Source organism: Ceraceosorus guamensis, assembly GCF_003144195.1.
Source record: "Ceraceosorus guamensis strain MCA 4658 unplaced genomic scaffold IE81scaffold_21, whole genome shotgun sequence".
NCBI lineage: Eukaryota > Fungi > Basidiomycota > Exobasidiomycetes > Ceraceosorales > Ceraceosoraceae > Ceraceosorus > Ceraceosorus guamensis.
In genome coordinates this window covers 210,276-224,907 of record NW_020290016.1, presented here as the reverse complement: position 1 = coordinate 224,907, position 14,632 = coordinate 210,276, and the positions used below count along the sequence as shown (strand labels likewise).

Here is a 14,632-nt window from a genome sequence, read left to right as displayed (position 1 = left end):
CAGTGCGAGTCGACTACAAAAGTCCAGTTCCGAGCAAGCCTCCGTGGCCGAGGAGTCCGCCCTTGTTGTCATCCTTGCTAAGGAGGGTGTCACCAAGACCGCTGAGCAAGTCGATGTTGATGCTGGTGCCCTTGAGATCGATCAAGTCGTTGTCGTTGATCTGCTTGACCGACTTGGCGCAGCAATGACGGCCAGCAGGGCAGTGAGACTTGGCGTCCTTGGCGGGAGCAGTCTCTGCCTTGGTGAACTTGTCGTCGTCGCCGAGGATGCTGATCACGACACTGACGTCCTTCAAGTCGATGAGGTCGTTGTCGTTGACTTGAGTGACAGATCCCCATCCAGAGGGGCACTTGGGGCTCTTGTGATGCGCAGCGGTGTGAGTGGGCGTAGGTGCTTGGTTGTGAGTGCGCGTCTTAGTCCAGCTCTTCGTCTTGGTCGAGGTGGTGGTGGGACGGTGGGTGTGGTGACGAGTGTGGGTGTGGGTGACGGGAGTGGGCTGAGCCTTGTAAGAGTGAGGCTTGGTGCTGGGTTTTGGCTGAGGCGCAGGAGCAGGGCCAGAGCTGCCGCAGGTCGTCTTCTTCACACACATGCATCGCTCGTCACCACGGTCACGGCGGTAGAAGAGGCCATCGTCGTCGGAGCGGCGCGTGATCTGGCTCTCCTCGTTCTTGTACACCTCGTAACCAGAGCGGCGCAGAATGTCGGCAAGCACAGTCAAGCCCTTGGCATCCACGAGATCATCGTCGTTGACTTGAGTGATGCGGCCGGAGTGAGGGTCACGCTTGAGCACGTCGAGACCGACGAGAACATCCTTGAGATCGACGAGGTCGTTGTCGTTGACCTGCTTGACCTTGGGAAGGTTGGGCTCGCGCTTGAGCACATCGAGACCCACCAGTACATCCTTGAGATCGACACCGTCGTTGTCGTTCACCTGCTTGACCTTGGGGAGGTTTGGCTCGCGCTTGAGAACATCGAGGCCGACGAGCAGTCCCTTGGCATCGACCAGGTCGTTGTCATTGACTTGCTTGACGCTTGGGAGGTTGCGCTTCAGGATGTCGAGGCCCACGGTGAGACCCTTGGCGTCGACAAGGTCATCGTCGTTGATCTGGGTAACACCCTTTTGCTTGCGGTGACGGTGACGGTGAGGCTCACGCTTAAGAATGTCGGCAAAGATGCCCAGACCCTTGGCATCGACAAGATCGTCATCGTTGATCTGAGTGACGCTGCCACCCCAGTGAGGGTCGCGCTTGAGAATGTCGGCAAGGATCTTGAGGCCCTTGGCGTCGACGAGGTCATCATCATTGATCTGGGTGACACGACCGCCGTAGGTAGGGTCACGCTTGAGGACATCGGCGAGGATCTTGAGGCCCTTAGCGTCGACGAGGTCGTCGTCGTTGATTTGCTTGACCGAGGGAAGGTTTGGCTCGCGCTTGAGGACATCGGCGAGGATCCTGAGGCCCTTGGCATCGACGAGATCGTCGTCGTTGATCTGAGTGACGCTACCGCCGTAGTGAGGGTCGCGCTTGAGTACGTCGGCAAAGATGCCGACGTTCTTGAGGTCGACACCGTCAGTGTCGCTGACTTGCTTGATGGCGGACGGCGCAGCAGCAACCATGCCGATGGCGACAGCCAGAAGGGAAAAGGAAATGAACTTGGCCATTTTGACTTCTGTTGCGTTGTGCTTGAATGTGCGATAAGTTTATCGTTGAGAGGGAGCTTTCGAGTGTTTCTGATGAACAGTAGACAGTCGAGTGCTAGTGGTAGTAGATGAGCTATGAGCTGAGTGATTTGTGAAGATCGCTGAGAGATGCTTGCGCAGTGCTTTAGTGAGTGTGTTGTCAAAAGACGGTAATTGGATGAGCGAGACTATAGTAGGGATACAGTGGTAAGAGCCGAGACAACTGCGAGGGGAGAGAGAAGGAGAGCCAGACAGGGTCAGCTAGGATGTCGAAGGGTAGAGGGAAGGGCGTGAACGTGCGGGGGAACAGGCGAGAAGTTGGATGCTCACCTGAGAGAAGAGCCAAATTCGAGTCGAGAGAGAGAGAGAGAGTGGTGTGTGATGAGGAGGAGGAAGGAAAAAGTAGGGCGACCAAAACGACTGCCTTTTGTATCTTTTGGAGCGTAGCTGAGTGATCTCTCGAAGCCGCATGCCCATGAAAGTTCGGTTTCGAGCATCACTTTTCAACACTGTCCAAGTGCCTCCTCGCATGCTATGCACCCTTCACTACTACCATTGCAAAGCCAGCGTGTGCGTGAGTTGCCCAACGTACGACCGTTGGCGTGGGCGCGAGCGCTTGCGCAAACGGTCTCGTTGGCCTCAGCTCAGAGCGCCATCGGCAAAGGCATAGCCTCAGCCAGTGCGCCCGAACAATTGCTGCTGTGCTGGTGCTCCACCTTGGCGCACGCCTAGCGGTCACAGTTACAGTTGCGAGCGTGAAGTTTAAGCGCTTTGGTCGGGAGCTAGAAGCCGTTGAGATGAGTGCAAGGGGTCGAACTCAATAAAGATTGTCGGACAAACGCGCAGCTCGAGGCAGAACCTTGCCTGCAAGTCTCAATCTACCTCGGAGATCCTTGCTGCTCAACCTTCCGAGGAGCGGAGTGTGCGTAGAGCTATGACTCGCGACTACACATCTTGTAGCGAACGCGGACCATGTTGCGAGTCCGAAGTGTTCGTCAGCGGACTCACGACTGTCTTTCACGTCAGCTAGGGCCTCGCTTCGTGCCTCGAGAAGAAGCTTCCATGTTGTCGAGACTTTGGAGCACAGGCCCAGTGAGGAACAGGAGTCACGAGTGTTGGCATAGCCAGACAGAACTCTGCCGACGTTCGAAGCACGGGCACCAGACCAGTGACGAGTGTTGTCCAGACTTTGGGAAAAGGGCGTGCCTTGCTTAGCGATCAACGTACTCGCCGAAGGCAGCCGTTAGCCATTCGTCAGGGACCTGACCGACTCGAGACCTGAGACTTGCTTGATCGAGCGTTGGATGCCGGCTGGAACCTGCGCCAAGTTCAACGAACTCCTGAGCGGCATGGGTCCCGTTCGTGATTCTGATTGCCCACTCTTTCTTGCGTTCCTCGATGTGCTTGTCGTCTTGCTGCTGCTGCTCGCCTGCCAACACATCTAGGATCCTGACTTTGCAACCGCGCAGCTCGTCGCATGTTGGTGCGTTGGTGTTACAGTACGGTACGTGAGTGCGTGTGTGAGTGCGTGCGCGCGTGGACTCACGAGTGGGCCGTGCGGCACTGACTGATGTATGCGAGCTCAGCGGTCAGGGGTCTCACGCCTTTGGTGCGGGGGGGTGCATGCGCGCGAGAACTCCCGCTGGTGACATCACAGCTGGGACACTCGTCCCCCTCATCGCTGCCGCATGCTGCTCAATCTTGATCTTTCCGCGGCCGAGCAGCTGTTCGAAGCCATGCCAGGGGACCTTGCATACGTCGGCGCCGGGGGATCTGAGTGGGCCCTGCGCGCGTATTGGTAACGAGCTCTATATGCCGTAGCGGAGGGGTCCCAGTTAAGACATAACGCATTCGTGGCGCAGCAGTCTGACTGGATTCGTGACTGGGAGCTGATGCTAAATCAACCGAACCGCACAATACTTGACTCTCCTGAGCAGGAGACACACCCGATCGTGGTGCTTGATGGACGCCGCGTAGATGTGCATGGGGGGGCACAGCGACCTTGCGTCGTGAACCGAGAATTACTCGTGACTGCTGATGGATCATGAGATCCATCGCGGAGCTGCGCAGACGCGCGCCGGCCGCCGCCTAGTTGCTCCTTGCGTCAAAAATGCTCGCCTACAGCAGGCATACCGGCGCATGCCACACGAACCGAGCGCGATCGAGCGCCAAGTATACTTCACGACGCATCAGAATGCGATCAAGCAGTCACGATCGAGTCTTCGTACCCTCAGCAGTCACAAAACAGGAGTAGAACCAAGGCGATTCACAGTTTTGAGTTGTGACTTGACGATTGCCGGCACACTAAGCCTTCCCTTTGCAGCGCTTCGTAACATTCCGAAGGCGGCGGTCGAAGCAGCTGCGTCGATGGCGGTGGCACCTGGCAGGGGCCGAAAGGGATGGGGTGGCAAGTGGGGACTACTCGCAACGCATTCGATTCAGCCCCGACGCAGCAAAGTCCGCACCTCGTCCGCCTCTCTTTCCCTCCGTGTGCTCACACTTTTGGATTGCCGCCAAATGGGTGACTTTCCGATTGTCCGCCCCACGCTCTTGCCGCCATGCATACGCAACGACTCCATGCCTACGCGGGTGACGGGCAGCGCAGCTTCAGCATTCCACCCCATCTACGAATCGGGACCCTGCATCGGCGTCCACGCCCGATCCAGGAATCTTCGAAGCCTAGTCGAGCCGTCACGAGTCATGAGAGGTGAGCGAACGTCGAAAAGCCCACAACGCTTCTCAATTGCACCCGTGACTCTTGACTCTGGCGCCCAGATTTGTGCCGACAGGAGGAAGGGATAAGAGTACCGAAGGGTCACGCGACGGCTCATCAATGTATGCTGTGGGCACGCAGTTCATTTACAACTTTGGAGGTGAAGAAGTTGGGAGATCTCACAGCAGGTGCTAGGGGCAGACAGCTCCTTGAGAGCATGTGCGGTAGCTTTGCCGCTGTGCCAGGCTGTCGCCTCGATCGTAATCGTCTCTTTCCATGTCGCAGGCCAGGGACTGCGGCAAACTATAAATGACTGGTGACCGTTGGCCATCCGGCACCCTTCTCTTAGCCCGCCGAGGGGCTGAAGTGCGCGTCGAGAGATGGATCGATCGTGCTATGTGCAGCCACAACTACCAGCGCCTCCCTTTATCGGTTCGATCACGAATCGTATGTCAGTGGGGCGCCAGCTTCGACTGGCGTCAATTGGTGATTCTGTCAGCCTTTGACCCATATAGGAGCTAGCTATAGATGCCACGCTCTGTCTCGCTTCCCCGTTTGTGTATGCGTCGGGCTTGAACCGCAATATGCACGACTTGTTCGTGTGTCCTTCCAGGGGCACATGTACCGAACGAAGCTGCGCTGTGCGGCCCTGTAGCTGTTGAGCAAGTGGACTGGTCGATCTCGATCGCGCATGGCGCAAGGGCGACGAATGTCAGACATCGCGAACCCAAGACCAAGACTGCCTTTTGATGATGCATCGGTAGCTCTGGGTGAGTGTGAGCTGTTCCTCGTTTACACTGCGGTTCTCAGGCAGCAGTGTGCTTGAGCAGCATGCGTCTGAGACCCCGCCCTTGCCAATTCGGGATAGCCGCCGCGTGGTTCTTGGGCGCTTAGTGGCCGGCTCTCTGTACCGAGCCTCCTCGCGCACCTTGGCTAGCACGGATGAATCCCGCTCGCCTGGCCGGTATACTGGAACTTGAATCAAGAATACCGTGACTACTACTACTACTGCGCAAATCATTCCCAAGAGGTAGCGAACTCGAACCCCACGTCATCACGATCTGACTCGATGACGAGGAACTGGGCTTGAATTACGACCAAAGACGGGCGTCGATGACGGAGTGCTTCCTCGAGCTACTATTGTGGTCACGGGTCAAGAGTACTTCCACTACTGTACGCTCGACGATCACATGACCCGTGACTCATCACCAAGTCCTCCGTGCGGCGCGTGCATACCTTCAACGAGGTCGATGGCTGTTAGCTCATGCGGGGAGGAGGGGGGAAAGGGGGGAGAGCGAGATCGATTCGTGGCTGACTTGACTCTAGCAAAGCCATGCTTGATGCTGAGTGCATGAAGTTAAGAGTCCCAAGTTGGTGCACGCATGGTACCGGTATATACCTACACGCGTGACTCATAGTCGCTTGCGGGTTGTGAGGGGGATGAATGCGCGCGCGCGCCGCGCGTGTTGCACCTCTACGTCGTCAGAGTCGCGCGTGAGTCACGAGTGTCTGCAGCATCTACACCGCGGTTGTGGAGGCATACACAGCCACGCGCCTGCATGGCAGCTTTGCGAAAGCATCTTACTCTGGCGATCTCCGGGCCTGCAACATGATGGGCGCGCCGCTCTCACATCGTGACCGCTACATGCTGCCTTCCTTGACAGCTCTCGTGTGACTCGATCGAGCCGTTACAGCACTTCAAGCCCTTTGTAATACTTATCAGGCCACATATTTCGACTATCGCAAGGAGCACCATTACTGCTTGGTGACAAGCTCTACTACTCCTCTCCTTCCCTTCGAGCTCCTCGAAGCTCGCGCATAACCATCACCACGTCATTCGTTCTTCCTAATAGCACCTCGGCCCGAGGAATCTCTCTGCGTGGCTCTCTTTCGATCACCAGATCAATCTTCTACTTCGGAAGCCAAAAACGCCCACACAGCATGCTCAACCCAAAACGAGTCGCCGCAGCAGCCTCTGCAGAGGAGGACCAGAAGCAGCAACAAGCTGCTGCGCAGGATTCTTTGAAGCGGCAACTAGCAAACCTGAGATTCATCGGTGAGTTCTGAGACACTGAGAGTGTCGTCACTCTGATACCCGAGTGACGACGCTGCGAGCTGAAAAGGCGTACGACCTGCTCTGTGCCTTGGATGCCTGGTTCACAGACATCGGTGTGAACTTGACGGATGGCATGTACTCAGGCTCTTATCATGGCCACAAGTCTCATCCGCGTCAGTATGATAGACTCAATGACAGGGCAAGTCGCGCTCGCAGACGTTACATCGCTCATTTGTAACGGGCTCCATGACTGCTCCAGCCGATCTCGATAGCGTCTTGGGCCGTGCAAGAAAGGCTGGGGTGATCGCACAGATCGTTACAGGCGGAAGCCTCAGCGAGTCTCGACATGCTCTGGATCTCGCGGAGAAGCACGGTGCGCGCAAATCACAGCGACACACCTTGTGTCGGCGTTTCGTGCTGACTCAGTCAGCTCCGCTCGTCGCCAGAGGACCTTTATAGCACGGCAGGTTGCCATCCTACCAGAGCGAGCGAATTCTCAAAGTACCACAAGGGTGGTCCAGATGGGTATCTAGCTGCGCTGACGCAGCTTCTTGAAGCTCACTCTGCGCCGCAAGATACCCCGCAGCCGTCCAAGAAGATTGTCGCCATCGGCGAGTGCGGACTAGGTGAGGGCGTCTGAAGCTGCACGCTCAGAAGTGGGCTACGCTGAAGCCCTCCATCGGATCGCAATGTGCCACCCCTAGATTATGACAGGCTGCACTTCACTGGCGCAGAAGAACAACGCAAAAGGTTCGCAATGCAGCTCGATCTCCAAAAGAGATTTGGTTTGCCGCTGTTTCTTCATTCTCGAGCAGCGCATCACGACTTTATGGCGATCATAAAGCCCCACTTGGGATACATGCGACAGTCTCGCTTCGCAGACAAGGCTTCGGATAAGCAAAGGTGGGGAGTCGTCCACTCCTTTACTGGTTCGGCGCAGGAAGCGCAAGACTATCTGGATGCTGGCTTTTTTGTGAGCATCAATGGATGCGGCATGAAGACTCAGGAGAACCTTGACGCGCTCAAGGCTGTCCCTCTAGAGCGCTTGCTGCTCGAAACTGGTGAGCTCTGTCTGCCACAAAAGTCTAGCTCGGTCCGCATTCTGACGGCCGTTGCCACATCGTTTCAGATGCGCCCTGGTGCGAGCCGAGAGCTACTCACGCATCAGCCAAACACATCGATGCATTCAAGAAGAGGCATCCCGACTTGGCCGAGCTGTACTATCCCGCCTCATCTAAGAAGGAGAAGTGGGACGCGGCGAAAGCGGTCAAGTCGAGAAATGAGCCTTGTGGTATTGGAGGCATCGCGGCGGTGGTAGCGGCCGTGCTAGGTAAGACCTTGGAGGAGGTGGTGCATGCTGCGGAACAAAATAGCCAATGGTTGTTCCGAATATGAATAGATGCTTTGCGCACAACCAATCGTCTGCTACTTGTGTGTTAGCCTTCCACCCACGTCTTCAAGAGGCTGGCCGTCGGCCAGGTGACAAAACTCCTACTATGGCAGCTTTATTGGAAGCCTGGGTCAGAGAGGCACCGATTGTAATTTGATGTGGCGGCGCGCTGGCATTGCACTGCTCTGCGCATGATAAGCGCTGGGAGCGTGCACCGTTGGGAGGGATATCGCGACGAACTGATGCAGGCACGGAGTCGACGTAAGACTAACGTTGCAGGGCCTCAGTCCTCGCCGTCGCTCTTTGTGAGACGTCACTGGTATTATTTTCTTCGCGACCGTACCTGCTTGAGCAAGAACGCAGTAGATTCTCATATTGGACGAACTCATAAGTAAGGCGTCCAGTGTCCGAGGTCCATGGAATGCGCACCTTGTTGGCGGGAGCAATTTCGATTACGCCTGTCCCGCATTCACGATTAAGCATATTCACGAATCAAGCGCATTGGCACGTCAACTTGCAAGCGTCGCTCCGCGACATGGGATCCTGAACCCACGCGGCCCCCCAACAAAATGTCTTTCAATTCATCTTGCACATCGAAGTCGAAATTGGACTTTCGACGTCCTTTGTCAGGCTGTCCACGATGCCGAAGCGGTAAATCAATAATCAACGGTTACGGTCGCGATCACCTTTCTGACATGGGGGCAATCGGGGCTGGTACACGTGACGTGAGCACGTGACCACACTGAATGTGGCGAGCCGGCTCGCGCGTAGTAGTCTTGAAAGGCGAGCGGTGCGCCTCACGCCGCAGCTGCAAGGAAAATTCCAGAGCGACAGGTACAAGTTCTTCGGCCGAGACTCGTGGCAGCCTGTGACGCCGTTCGAGCACCGTTCAAAGCCGTGGCCTACAGCCATCTAGCCACCGACTTGCAGGAAACGACGACCGCTCTCGCCCCGAACCACAACATACTCCATACGGCAAAGCATTCAAAACATTTCTTCAAGATGGCTACCGAAGGAAAGGCAATGTGAGTCAGGCATCAGCAAGCGCTTGAGCGCGCTCGCTTTTTGTTCTCATTAAGACCTACCTTTGACGCTGCGTCCTTTTCCCTGTCGCTATTAGTAACCCCATGAGGGTGAGTAGCGCAGTCCAAGATACTAGCATTACACTTGATCGCGGAAGTGGGGTATTCACGGCGATGGTGGACTGAGCAGACATCGATGGAAGTCATTATCGGCCATGCTATTTGGTAGATGAGCGGCAGATGCGATGATGGTGGGAGCTGGAGCTGCAAAAAGATCTGGTCGGGTCAGGCGGCTAGATTGAATGCGGAACGAACGGCCCGGAAGATCGCTCGCACAAGGGTGAAAAGGGCGTCGGTTGAATGGGCATTCGGTGTGCTTAGGAATAGCAGGGGCAAGGGGGCAAACGCTACCGAGACGCGATGCACTGGCAAGTCGCTGAATGTTCACGTTTCGCTTGACACCTAAACAGGAGATCAAGGTGGACAAGCTGGTGGTCAACATTTCCGTGGGAGAGTCTGGTGACAGGCTCACCCGTGCATGCAAGGTCTTGGAACAGCTCACCGGTCAGACTCCCGTTACCTCCAAAGCGCGTTACACTCTGCGTGGTTTCGGTATCCGTCGTAACGAAAAGATCGCTTGCCATGTCACTATTCGCGGACCCAAGGCAGAGGAAATCATTGAGCGTGCGCTGAAGGTTAAGGAATACGAGCTGCGCCGCAGGGTGAGTGCTGGGGCCTAGGAGCGGTGCGCCAGCCACCACCGAGACCTGCTGGATGTGGCTCACTCGACGTCTGATCGGAATCCCACGCAGAACTTCTCCGAGACAGGCAACTTCGGCTTCGGTATCACAGAGCACATCGACTTGGGTATCAAGGTGAGTCTGGCGGTGGAGCGGTCGAATCCGTGTTCAGCGGAAAGCTTGAGGGAGCTTTGGCTAACGCCGCTCGTGGCATGCCCACAGTACGATCCTTCCATTGGTATCTTCGGCGCCGACTTCTACGTTTGCATGACTCGTCCTGGTGCCCGTGTTGCACGTCGAAAGGAGCGCACTCAACGCATTGGCGCTCCTCACCGTGTCACCAAGGAGGAGACTGCTGCTTGGTTCCGTCAGCGATTCGACGGCATCATTGCCAAGTAAACAGAGAGGACTCTTCGTCTTCCTCTCGGCCTTCTCGGTCAGCGTTTCACCTGTTGCATCTGCAACTCATGTGCTCCTCGCACCCAACTAGCCAAGTGGCGCGCTGGATCAAGCCCGCAAATCCAAGCTGGTACTCTGTACGCTTCGTTACCACTCATGCACACGCTCAAGTACAGCTAACCAAAATCGATCGATTCTCTAAAGATACGATTGTCTTCATTGCGATGTGTATGTTGGTCAGTCACACGCAGTAGCGTGCACGTGCTGTGAATGCTGGGCTGTTTGCTTGGGATGAGCAGGGAAGGATGCACAAGCTAACGGATGCGAAGCGCTTAACGCAACGTAGGAAAGCGTAGTCACTCTAGTGCTGGGCCCGCATTTGCGCTGGTCGCATACGTTCGGCGGCTTTCAAAAGCCTCTAATGGACAAGACATTGCGTACGTCAGAAGCAAACCGGAGGGCGTCCAAGAGCGGCAGGAGGTCAAGAAGGCACTCGTCATTAGGATCATTGGTCCAGCCTTCGATGGGGATGCCGTTTGCTGGATTGATCAGATAGCTTGCCGGACTGTTGTCCACCAAACACACGCGCGAGAGATCCGAGTCGACAATGCTGAGATCTTTGAGATAGCTGCCGTTTCTAAAAGTGCAGGCTTCTCTGAATAGCCTTTGGCTTACCAAGCCTCGGCCTTGATCCAGCCAATCAATGACTGGGTCTGCATACTCTTGAACAGATGCTGTAAAAATGACTACGTGATACCATGACGCGACCTGTTCCAGCCAATTACACAGTCAGTCTCGTCTCGAGGGCGTCACGGACCATGTCGCACACGAAGAACCCACCTTGCGCAAAAAGTAATCCACATAAGGACGCTTGTAGACGTGGTAGATGACGCTACGACCATCCAGGATGACTTCCACCTGATGCGGACGGACGCCTCTCTCGCCCAAACCGAGCATGCTCCCAAGCCCCTCGAGCCCAAGAAGACTGCCACCTGTGCTGATGGAGGCAGGTTTGCCTCCTCGAGCACCATTCGCCGCTCGCAAAGCTTGCCAAGTTGGGCTTCTGCTGGTCGAGTGGATGAGCGTCTCATCCAAGTCGAGGACGAGGACCTTGGGGGTATGATGGATGACTGTTGAAGGGTTTCGGGTTGGGCTCGTGGCACCCGACGCCGCGGCGCTCTTTTCGATGTCTAGATTGGGATGCCTTCCGCTCACTCTCTTGGCTTTGGGCTCCTTTGTGAGCATAGGGTCGACAGGGTGCGGATTTGGAAGGAGACGACTGCTCCGTGTCGCCGATAGACTGCTTTCGGCAGTGTCACCCGTTGTTGTGCCTGGCGGCGCATGCTGCTCATTGACTGAGGCTGCCTTGGCGAGCGCCAACGACCTCTCCTCCTCAGCAGCCACGGCTACGCGCCTGGCAAGCCTCTCAGCTCTTCTAGCAGCTTTTTCGGCGGCTTGGTCCTCGGTGACTGGCTCATCGCCACTCGAGCTGTCCTCGCTAGCGGATGACGATGAAGATCGACTAGAACGACGCTGTCCGCTACGAGTCTTGACACCCGGGGTTGGCGGCCGCGCTCCCGATTCGTCATCCTTGACCCGCTGCTTGCCAGCAGCGACAGATGACGACGGTGCGCGCAGATGCTTCTCCTGCTGGGCGAAGGAAATGTTTTTCTCGCGAGCGGACCCCGCAGGCGATCCTTCGCGCAGCGCTGCGGACTCATAATCCAGTACGGGCACGAGGCTAGCGGCGGTCCCATCCGTGCCAATGTCGCGTCTTTGACGTCGAATGCGCATCCAGCCGTGTCGAAGTACATGATAAGGCAGCAGTAACAAGGCAATGAGAGCTCGTCTCAGGGCGTTGAGCGCCCGCCTTAAAGCGCCGAATCCTCGCCGCAGGGTAGAGAGTGGGCGGGTCGCGATTGGAGGAGACGAGGACTCCACAGGTGCAGTGTAAGGGGGTGGTGGATCCAAAGGCTCAGTGGGGCCGACATCCGCTGCTGACGCTTCTTCTGCAGAGTGGACAGGACCAGCCCCGATGACACCACTCATGTGAGCGTCTTTCTCGGCTTCCGAGTATGAGGGGATCGGCAGGACTTTTGGGTCGTCAGGAGACCCAGCTTCAGTCAAAGCATTGGTGTCTACCAGAGCAGGCTCGTCCGGTCCGGGAGGCTGACCATTGGCGGTTGCTTTCTTGACCTCTGAATTGAGCTCACGAGAAGCAGCAGAATGCTCGAAGGATGGAGGAACAGGAACGAGGTTAGAGACTGATGCATCTTGTTTGACTCGGCGCACGCGAGGTGGCGAAGAGGTTGGAGCGCCAGATGGAGTGACGGCCGGCGATTGGCGCGCCAGTGGCTGTGACGGCTGCGGACCGAAGTAGTCGTCCACTCGACTTGCCAATGCCCCAAAAAGGAACGAGGCTAAGCGGGCAGACTCGCTGCCTTCTCGGCGAGGTCCTTGGCCTGCGGAGCTCTGTGAGGATACCCTACGGGATCTCTGCGGCTGGTATGACGATGACGGCGAAAGCGCGCCCGTAGCAGGGGTGACTGGAGGTGCAGTTGGTGCGTCGTCGTCCGACTCGGGCTCGCCGCCTTCGAAGTCCACAACATCCTCTGCTTCCGCTTCGCTGAGGCCGAGACCAGCGAAAGCGTCGGCACGCAGCTCAGCCTCCATTTCAAGCTCAGCTCGCCATCGTCCGAGATGCAACGAGCCACTGCTAGCCCTTCTGGCCAAGCCGCGTTGGGAATTAAGATCGTCCTTGCCTTCTTCATCTGAGCGTCTGTCTGCCGATCGGCTTGGTCTGCGACCATCTTCAGCACCACGTGAGGCGGAAGTGAGCCATCCACTGATAGGCAAGCCCCACAAGGTCGCCCATCGAGTCGGGCCTGCAGGCCTGAACGAGCGCCGAGGCAGCGCTGGTCGCCCACCATCGTCCAAAGAGCGCCTGCTGTACGCGCCTTCCGATGCCGACTGCCGAGCGTTTCGGGACGACGCTTCTCGAGCTTTCTCGCTGCCGACTGCTGAAGATAGGTAATTGGCTGCTGGAGTCTCAGCCACTGCCTCAGTGGCTGGGGAGGGCGACGAAGCGCCTCGGTCAGGTCCGGCGCACTCGTTTGGACGGGCTGGCGTGAGCCCAAGTCCTAGAGCAAGGGCAGCTTTCCGGCGTTCCTTTTCGCCCCTGCGAAGAGAGTAGTCGCTAGCTCTACGAGTGACTTTGCCGGACTGGCTTCCTAGGGCTTCTTGAAGCACTTCAATACGCTCCTTGTCGTCTATGCTCGATGCGGCCGCAGCTGTCCCTGAACTCGCAGTCCTTCGGCTTCTCCTTCGCTCGGAAGATTCGCTGAAGCCCTGGGAAGCAATCTTGCCATCGCCAGCTCCGCTTCCGCTACTGCTTGGTCGTCTGGAATGCCTGGGTGACCCTTGGAGTGACCGCGACAGCAGCGAGTCCAGATAGGTGATCGAGTTCATCTTAGCTTCTTAGAAAGATGGAGGACACATAGAACTAGCCGCGAGCTTCGAAGCAATTCAACGCCGGCACGCTAGAGGATTGGCTGGCTCCAGTCTCAGCAGTGCTCAGTCGACTTGCTTATGACTGGCGGCACTTCAGAACATACTGAACGCAGCTGCTCGGGCGACTCTGACGAAGGCGTTGTGGCTTGCGGGGAGTGGGCGCACGTGCCCAGCAAAATGTGCAGGTCCAGAGACACCAAAGGGGAGAGACACCTCGATTTGAGACTGGAATTCGTGCTTCGTGCTTGCCGAGGTCGACGGGCGTGGGAGGATGGTGTCGCGAGTCTGAGCGTCGGTATGGCGGTACCAATCGTCAATGCTGGAACCACGTCGCAAGGGCAATTACCGAGTACCGTGTCAGTTGACGCTGTATATAGGTTCTACCACAGAGCGCGGTTCCGGGTCCATAATGGGCTGCATCCAGCACCCACCATACCAGCACCATCATGCACCATCGCGCGGGCGCAATGCAGGCCACGGTCAAGCTTGTAGCATCGGCTCAGCGCAGCAGCATGGCCGCGTCTGCGTGAATCCTCGCGTCTGGCTATTCCGACTCACGACTGCTTATATATAGCTAGCTGCTGCTGATGCAGTCACGAGTCATCAGCAGTCGATCGGTCAGCGCGGAGTAGTCACGAGTGCTGCTGCTGCTGCGCGTACGCGGCGGGTGTCGGTGGGACCGACGCCGCGTTCGTCATGCTGGGTTCGAAGCTCAAGCGGGGTCCTTGGAAGTTAAAGGATAGACCGAGTAGATCCGCATCCATCGCCGCCCCACGCACGGCTCGGGAGTGCTCATTAGAATCACGAATGACCGCGCGTCTGGTGCAGACGAGAGGGCGGAAATATCAAAGGTGGTCACGAGCCCTTCGGTGAGACAGACGATCGCTGAAGTCGCCAGTGATGTCTTCAAACTTCACAAGTGAATCGAAATCCACCATGCAGGCAGATGAAATGACCGTGGCGCGCCATGCCTCGGGCCATGTCAACAAGATCAAACGAAGACAAAAAGTTGGTGACTGTTCGTCAGATTCTTCTCATCGCCGGAGTCCACATCTTGCATCTCCTAAGTCCCGCACGAGCGACTTTTTCCAGGCCCCCCTCCCAGCTCATCAAACCTTTGAGGT

At 56.9% G+C, this 14,632-nt stretch overlaps 6 protein-coding genes across 6 annotated transcripts; 2 read left to right on the top strand and 4 right to left on the bottom strand.

Annotated features, from left to right (window-relative positions):
- Positions 1-13: 13 nt before the first annotated feature.
- Positions 14-1,660, bottom strand: IE81DRAFT_346710 (hypothetical protein; the record flags this gene model as incomplete). Its single annotated transcript, XM_025516068.1, has 1 exon — positions 14-1,660. One exon carries the CDS (start codon positions 1,658-1,660, stop codon positions 14-16), a length of 1,647 nt encoding a protein of 548 aa, XP_025370468.1.
- Positions 1,661-2,495: 835 nt separating this feature from the next.
- IE81DRAFT_329622 (hypothetical protein) lies at positions 2,496-4,722 on the bottom strand (the record flags this gene model as incomplete). Its single annotated transcript, XM_025515157.1, has 8 exons — positions 2,496-2,865; positions 2,906-3,245; positions 3,436-3,766; positions 3,831-3,855; positions 3,920-4,058; positions 4,144-4,259; positions 4,428-4,518; positions 4,575-4,722. The coding sequence occupies 8 exons, from the start codon at positions 4,720-4,722 to the stop codon at positions 2,496-2,498; spliced, it is 1,560 nt and encodes a 519-aa protein (XP_025370467.1).
- A 1,297-nt stretch (positions 4,723-6,019) lies between these two features.
- On the top strand, positions 6,020-7,859 carry IE81DRAFT_365924 (hypothetical protein). Its single transcript, XM_025516967.1, has 6 exons — positions 6,020-6,447; positions 6,555-6,620; positions 6,707-6,820; positions 6,894-7,073; positions 7,152-7,508; positions 7,577-7,859. The coding sequence occupies exons 1-6, from the start codon at positions 6,333-6,335 to the stop codon at positions 7,840-7,842; spliced, it is 1,098 nt and encodes a 365-aa protein (XP_025370466.1). The 5' UTR covers positions 6,020-6,332; the 3' UTR covers positions 7,843-7,859.
- A 980-nt stretch (positions 7,860-8,839) lies between these two features.
- IE81DRAFT_346708 (putative RPL11B-ribosomal protein L11) lies at positions 8,840-9,998 on the top strand (the record flags this gene model as incomplete). The annotated part of the gene is made up of 5 exons (XM_025516067.1): positions 8,840-8,862; positions 8,958-8,970; positions 9,330-9,581; positions 9,672-9,734; positions 9,822-9,998. 5 exons carry the CDS (start codon positions 8,840-8,842, stop codon positions 9,996-9,998), a joined length of 528 nt encoding a protein of 175 aa, XP_025370465.1.
- Positions 9,999-10,406: 408 nt separating this feature from the next.
- IE81DRAFT_288860 (NLI interacting factor) lies at positions 10,407-10,955 on the bottom strand (the record flags this gene model as incomplete). Its single annotated transcript, XM_025511789.1, has 2 exons — positions 10,407-10,766; positions 10,839-10,955. 2 exons carry the CDS (start codon positions 10,953-10,955, stop codon positions 10,407-10,409), a joined length of 477 nt encoding a protein of 158 aa, XP_025370464.1.
- A 368-nt stretch (positions 10,956-11,323) lies between these two features.
- On the bottom strand, positions 11,324-13,676 carry IE81DRAFT_94807 (hypothetical protein). The gene is made up of 3 exons (XM_025517773.1): positions 13,613-13,676; positions 11,716-13,549; positions 11,324-11,654 (listed from the first exon to the last, which is right to left on the bottom strand). The coding sequence occupies exons 2-3, from the start codon at positions 13,464-13,466 to the stop codon at positions 11,405-11,407; spliced, it is 2,001 nt and encodes a 666-aa protein (XP_025370463.1). The 5' UTR covers positions 13,467-13,549; positions 13,613-13,676; the 3' UTR covers positions 11,324-11,404.
- Positions 13,677-14,632: the final 956 nt, after the last annotated feature.

Bases quoted from the DNA above. Each gene is read 5' to 3' on its own strand.
- IE81DRAFT_365924 (XM_025516967.1), top strand. From the start codon at position 6,333: ATGCTCAACCCAAAACGAGTCGCCGCAGCAGCCTCTGCAGAGGAGGAC. The intron at 6,821-6,893 runs GTGCGCGCAAAT...GCTCGTCGCCAG, and splicing joins GGATCTCGCGGAGAAGCACG to AGGACCTTTATAGCACGGCA. The intron at 7,509-7,576 runs GTGAGCTCTGTC...ACATCGTTTCAG, and splicing joins GCGCTTGCTGCTCGAAACTG to ATGCGCCCTGGTGCGAGCCG.
- IE81DRAFT_94807 (XM_025517773.1), bottom strand. From the start codon at position 13,466: ATGAACTCGATCACCTATCTGGACTCGCTGCTGTCGCGGTCACTCCAA. The intron at 11,655-11,715 runs GTCCGCAGCGCT...AACATTTCCTTC, and splicing joins GTGCCCGTACTGGATTATGA to GCCCAGCAGGAGAAGCATCT.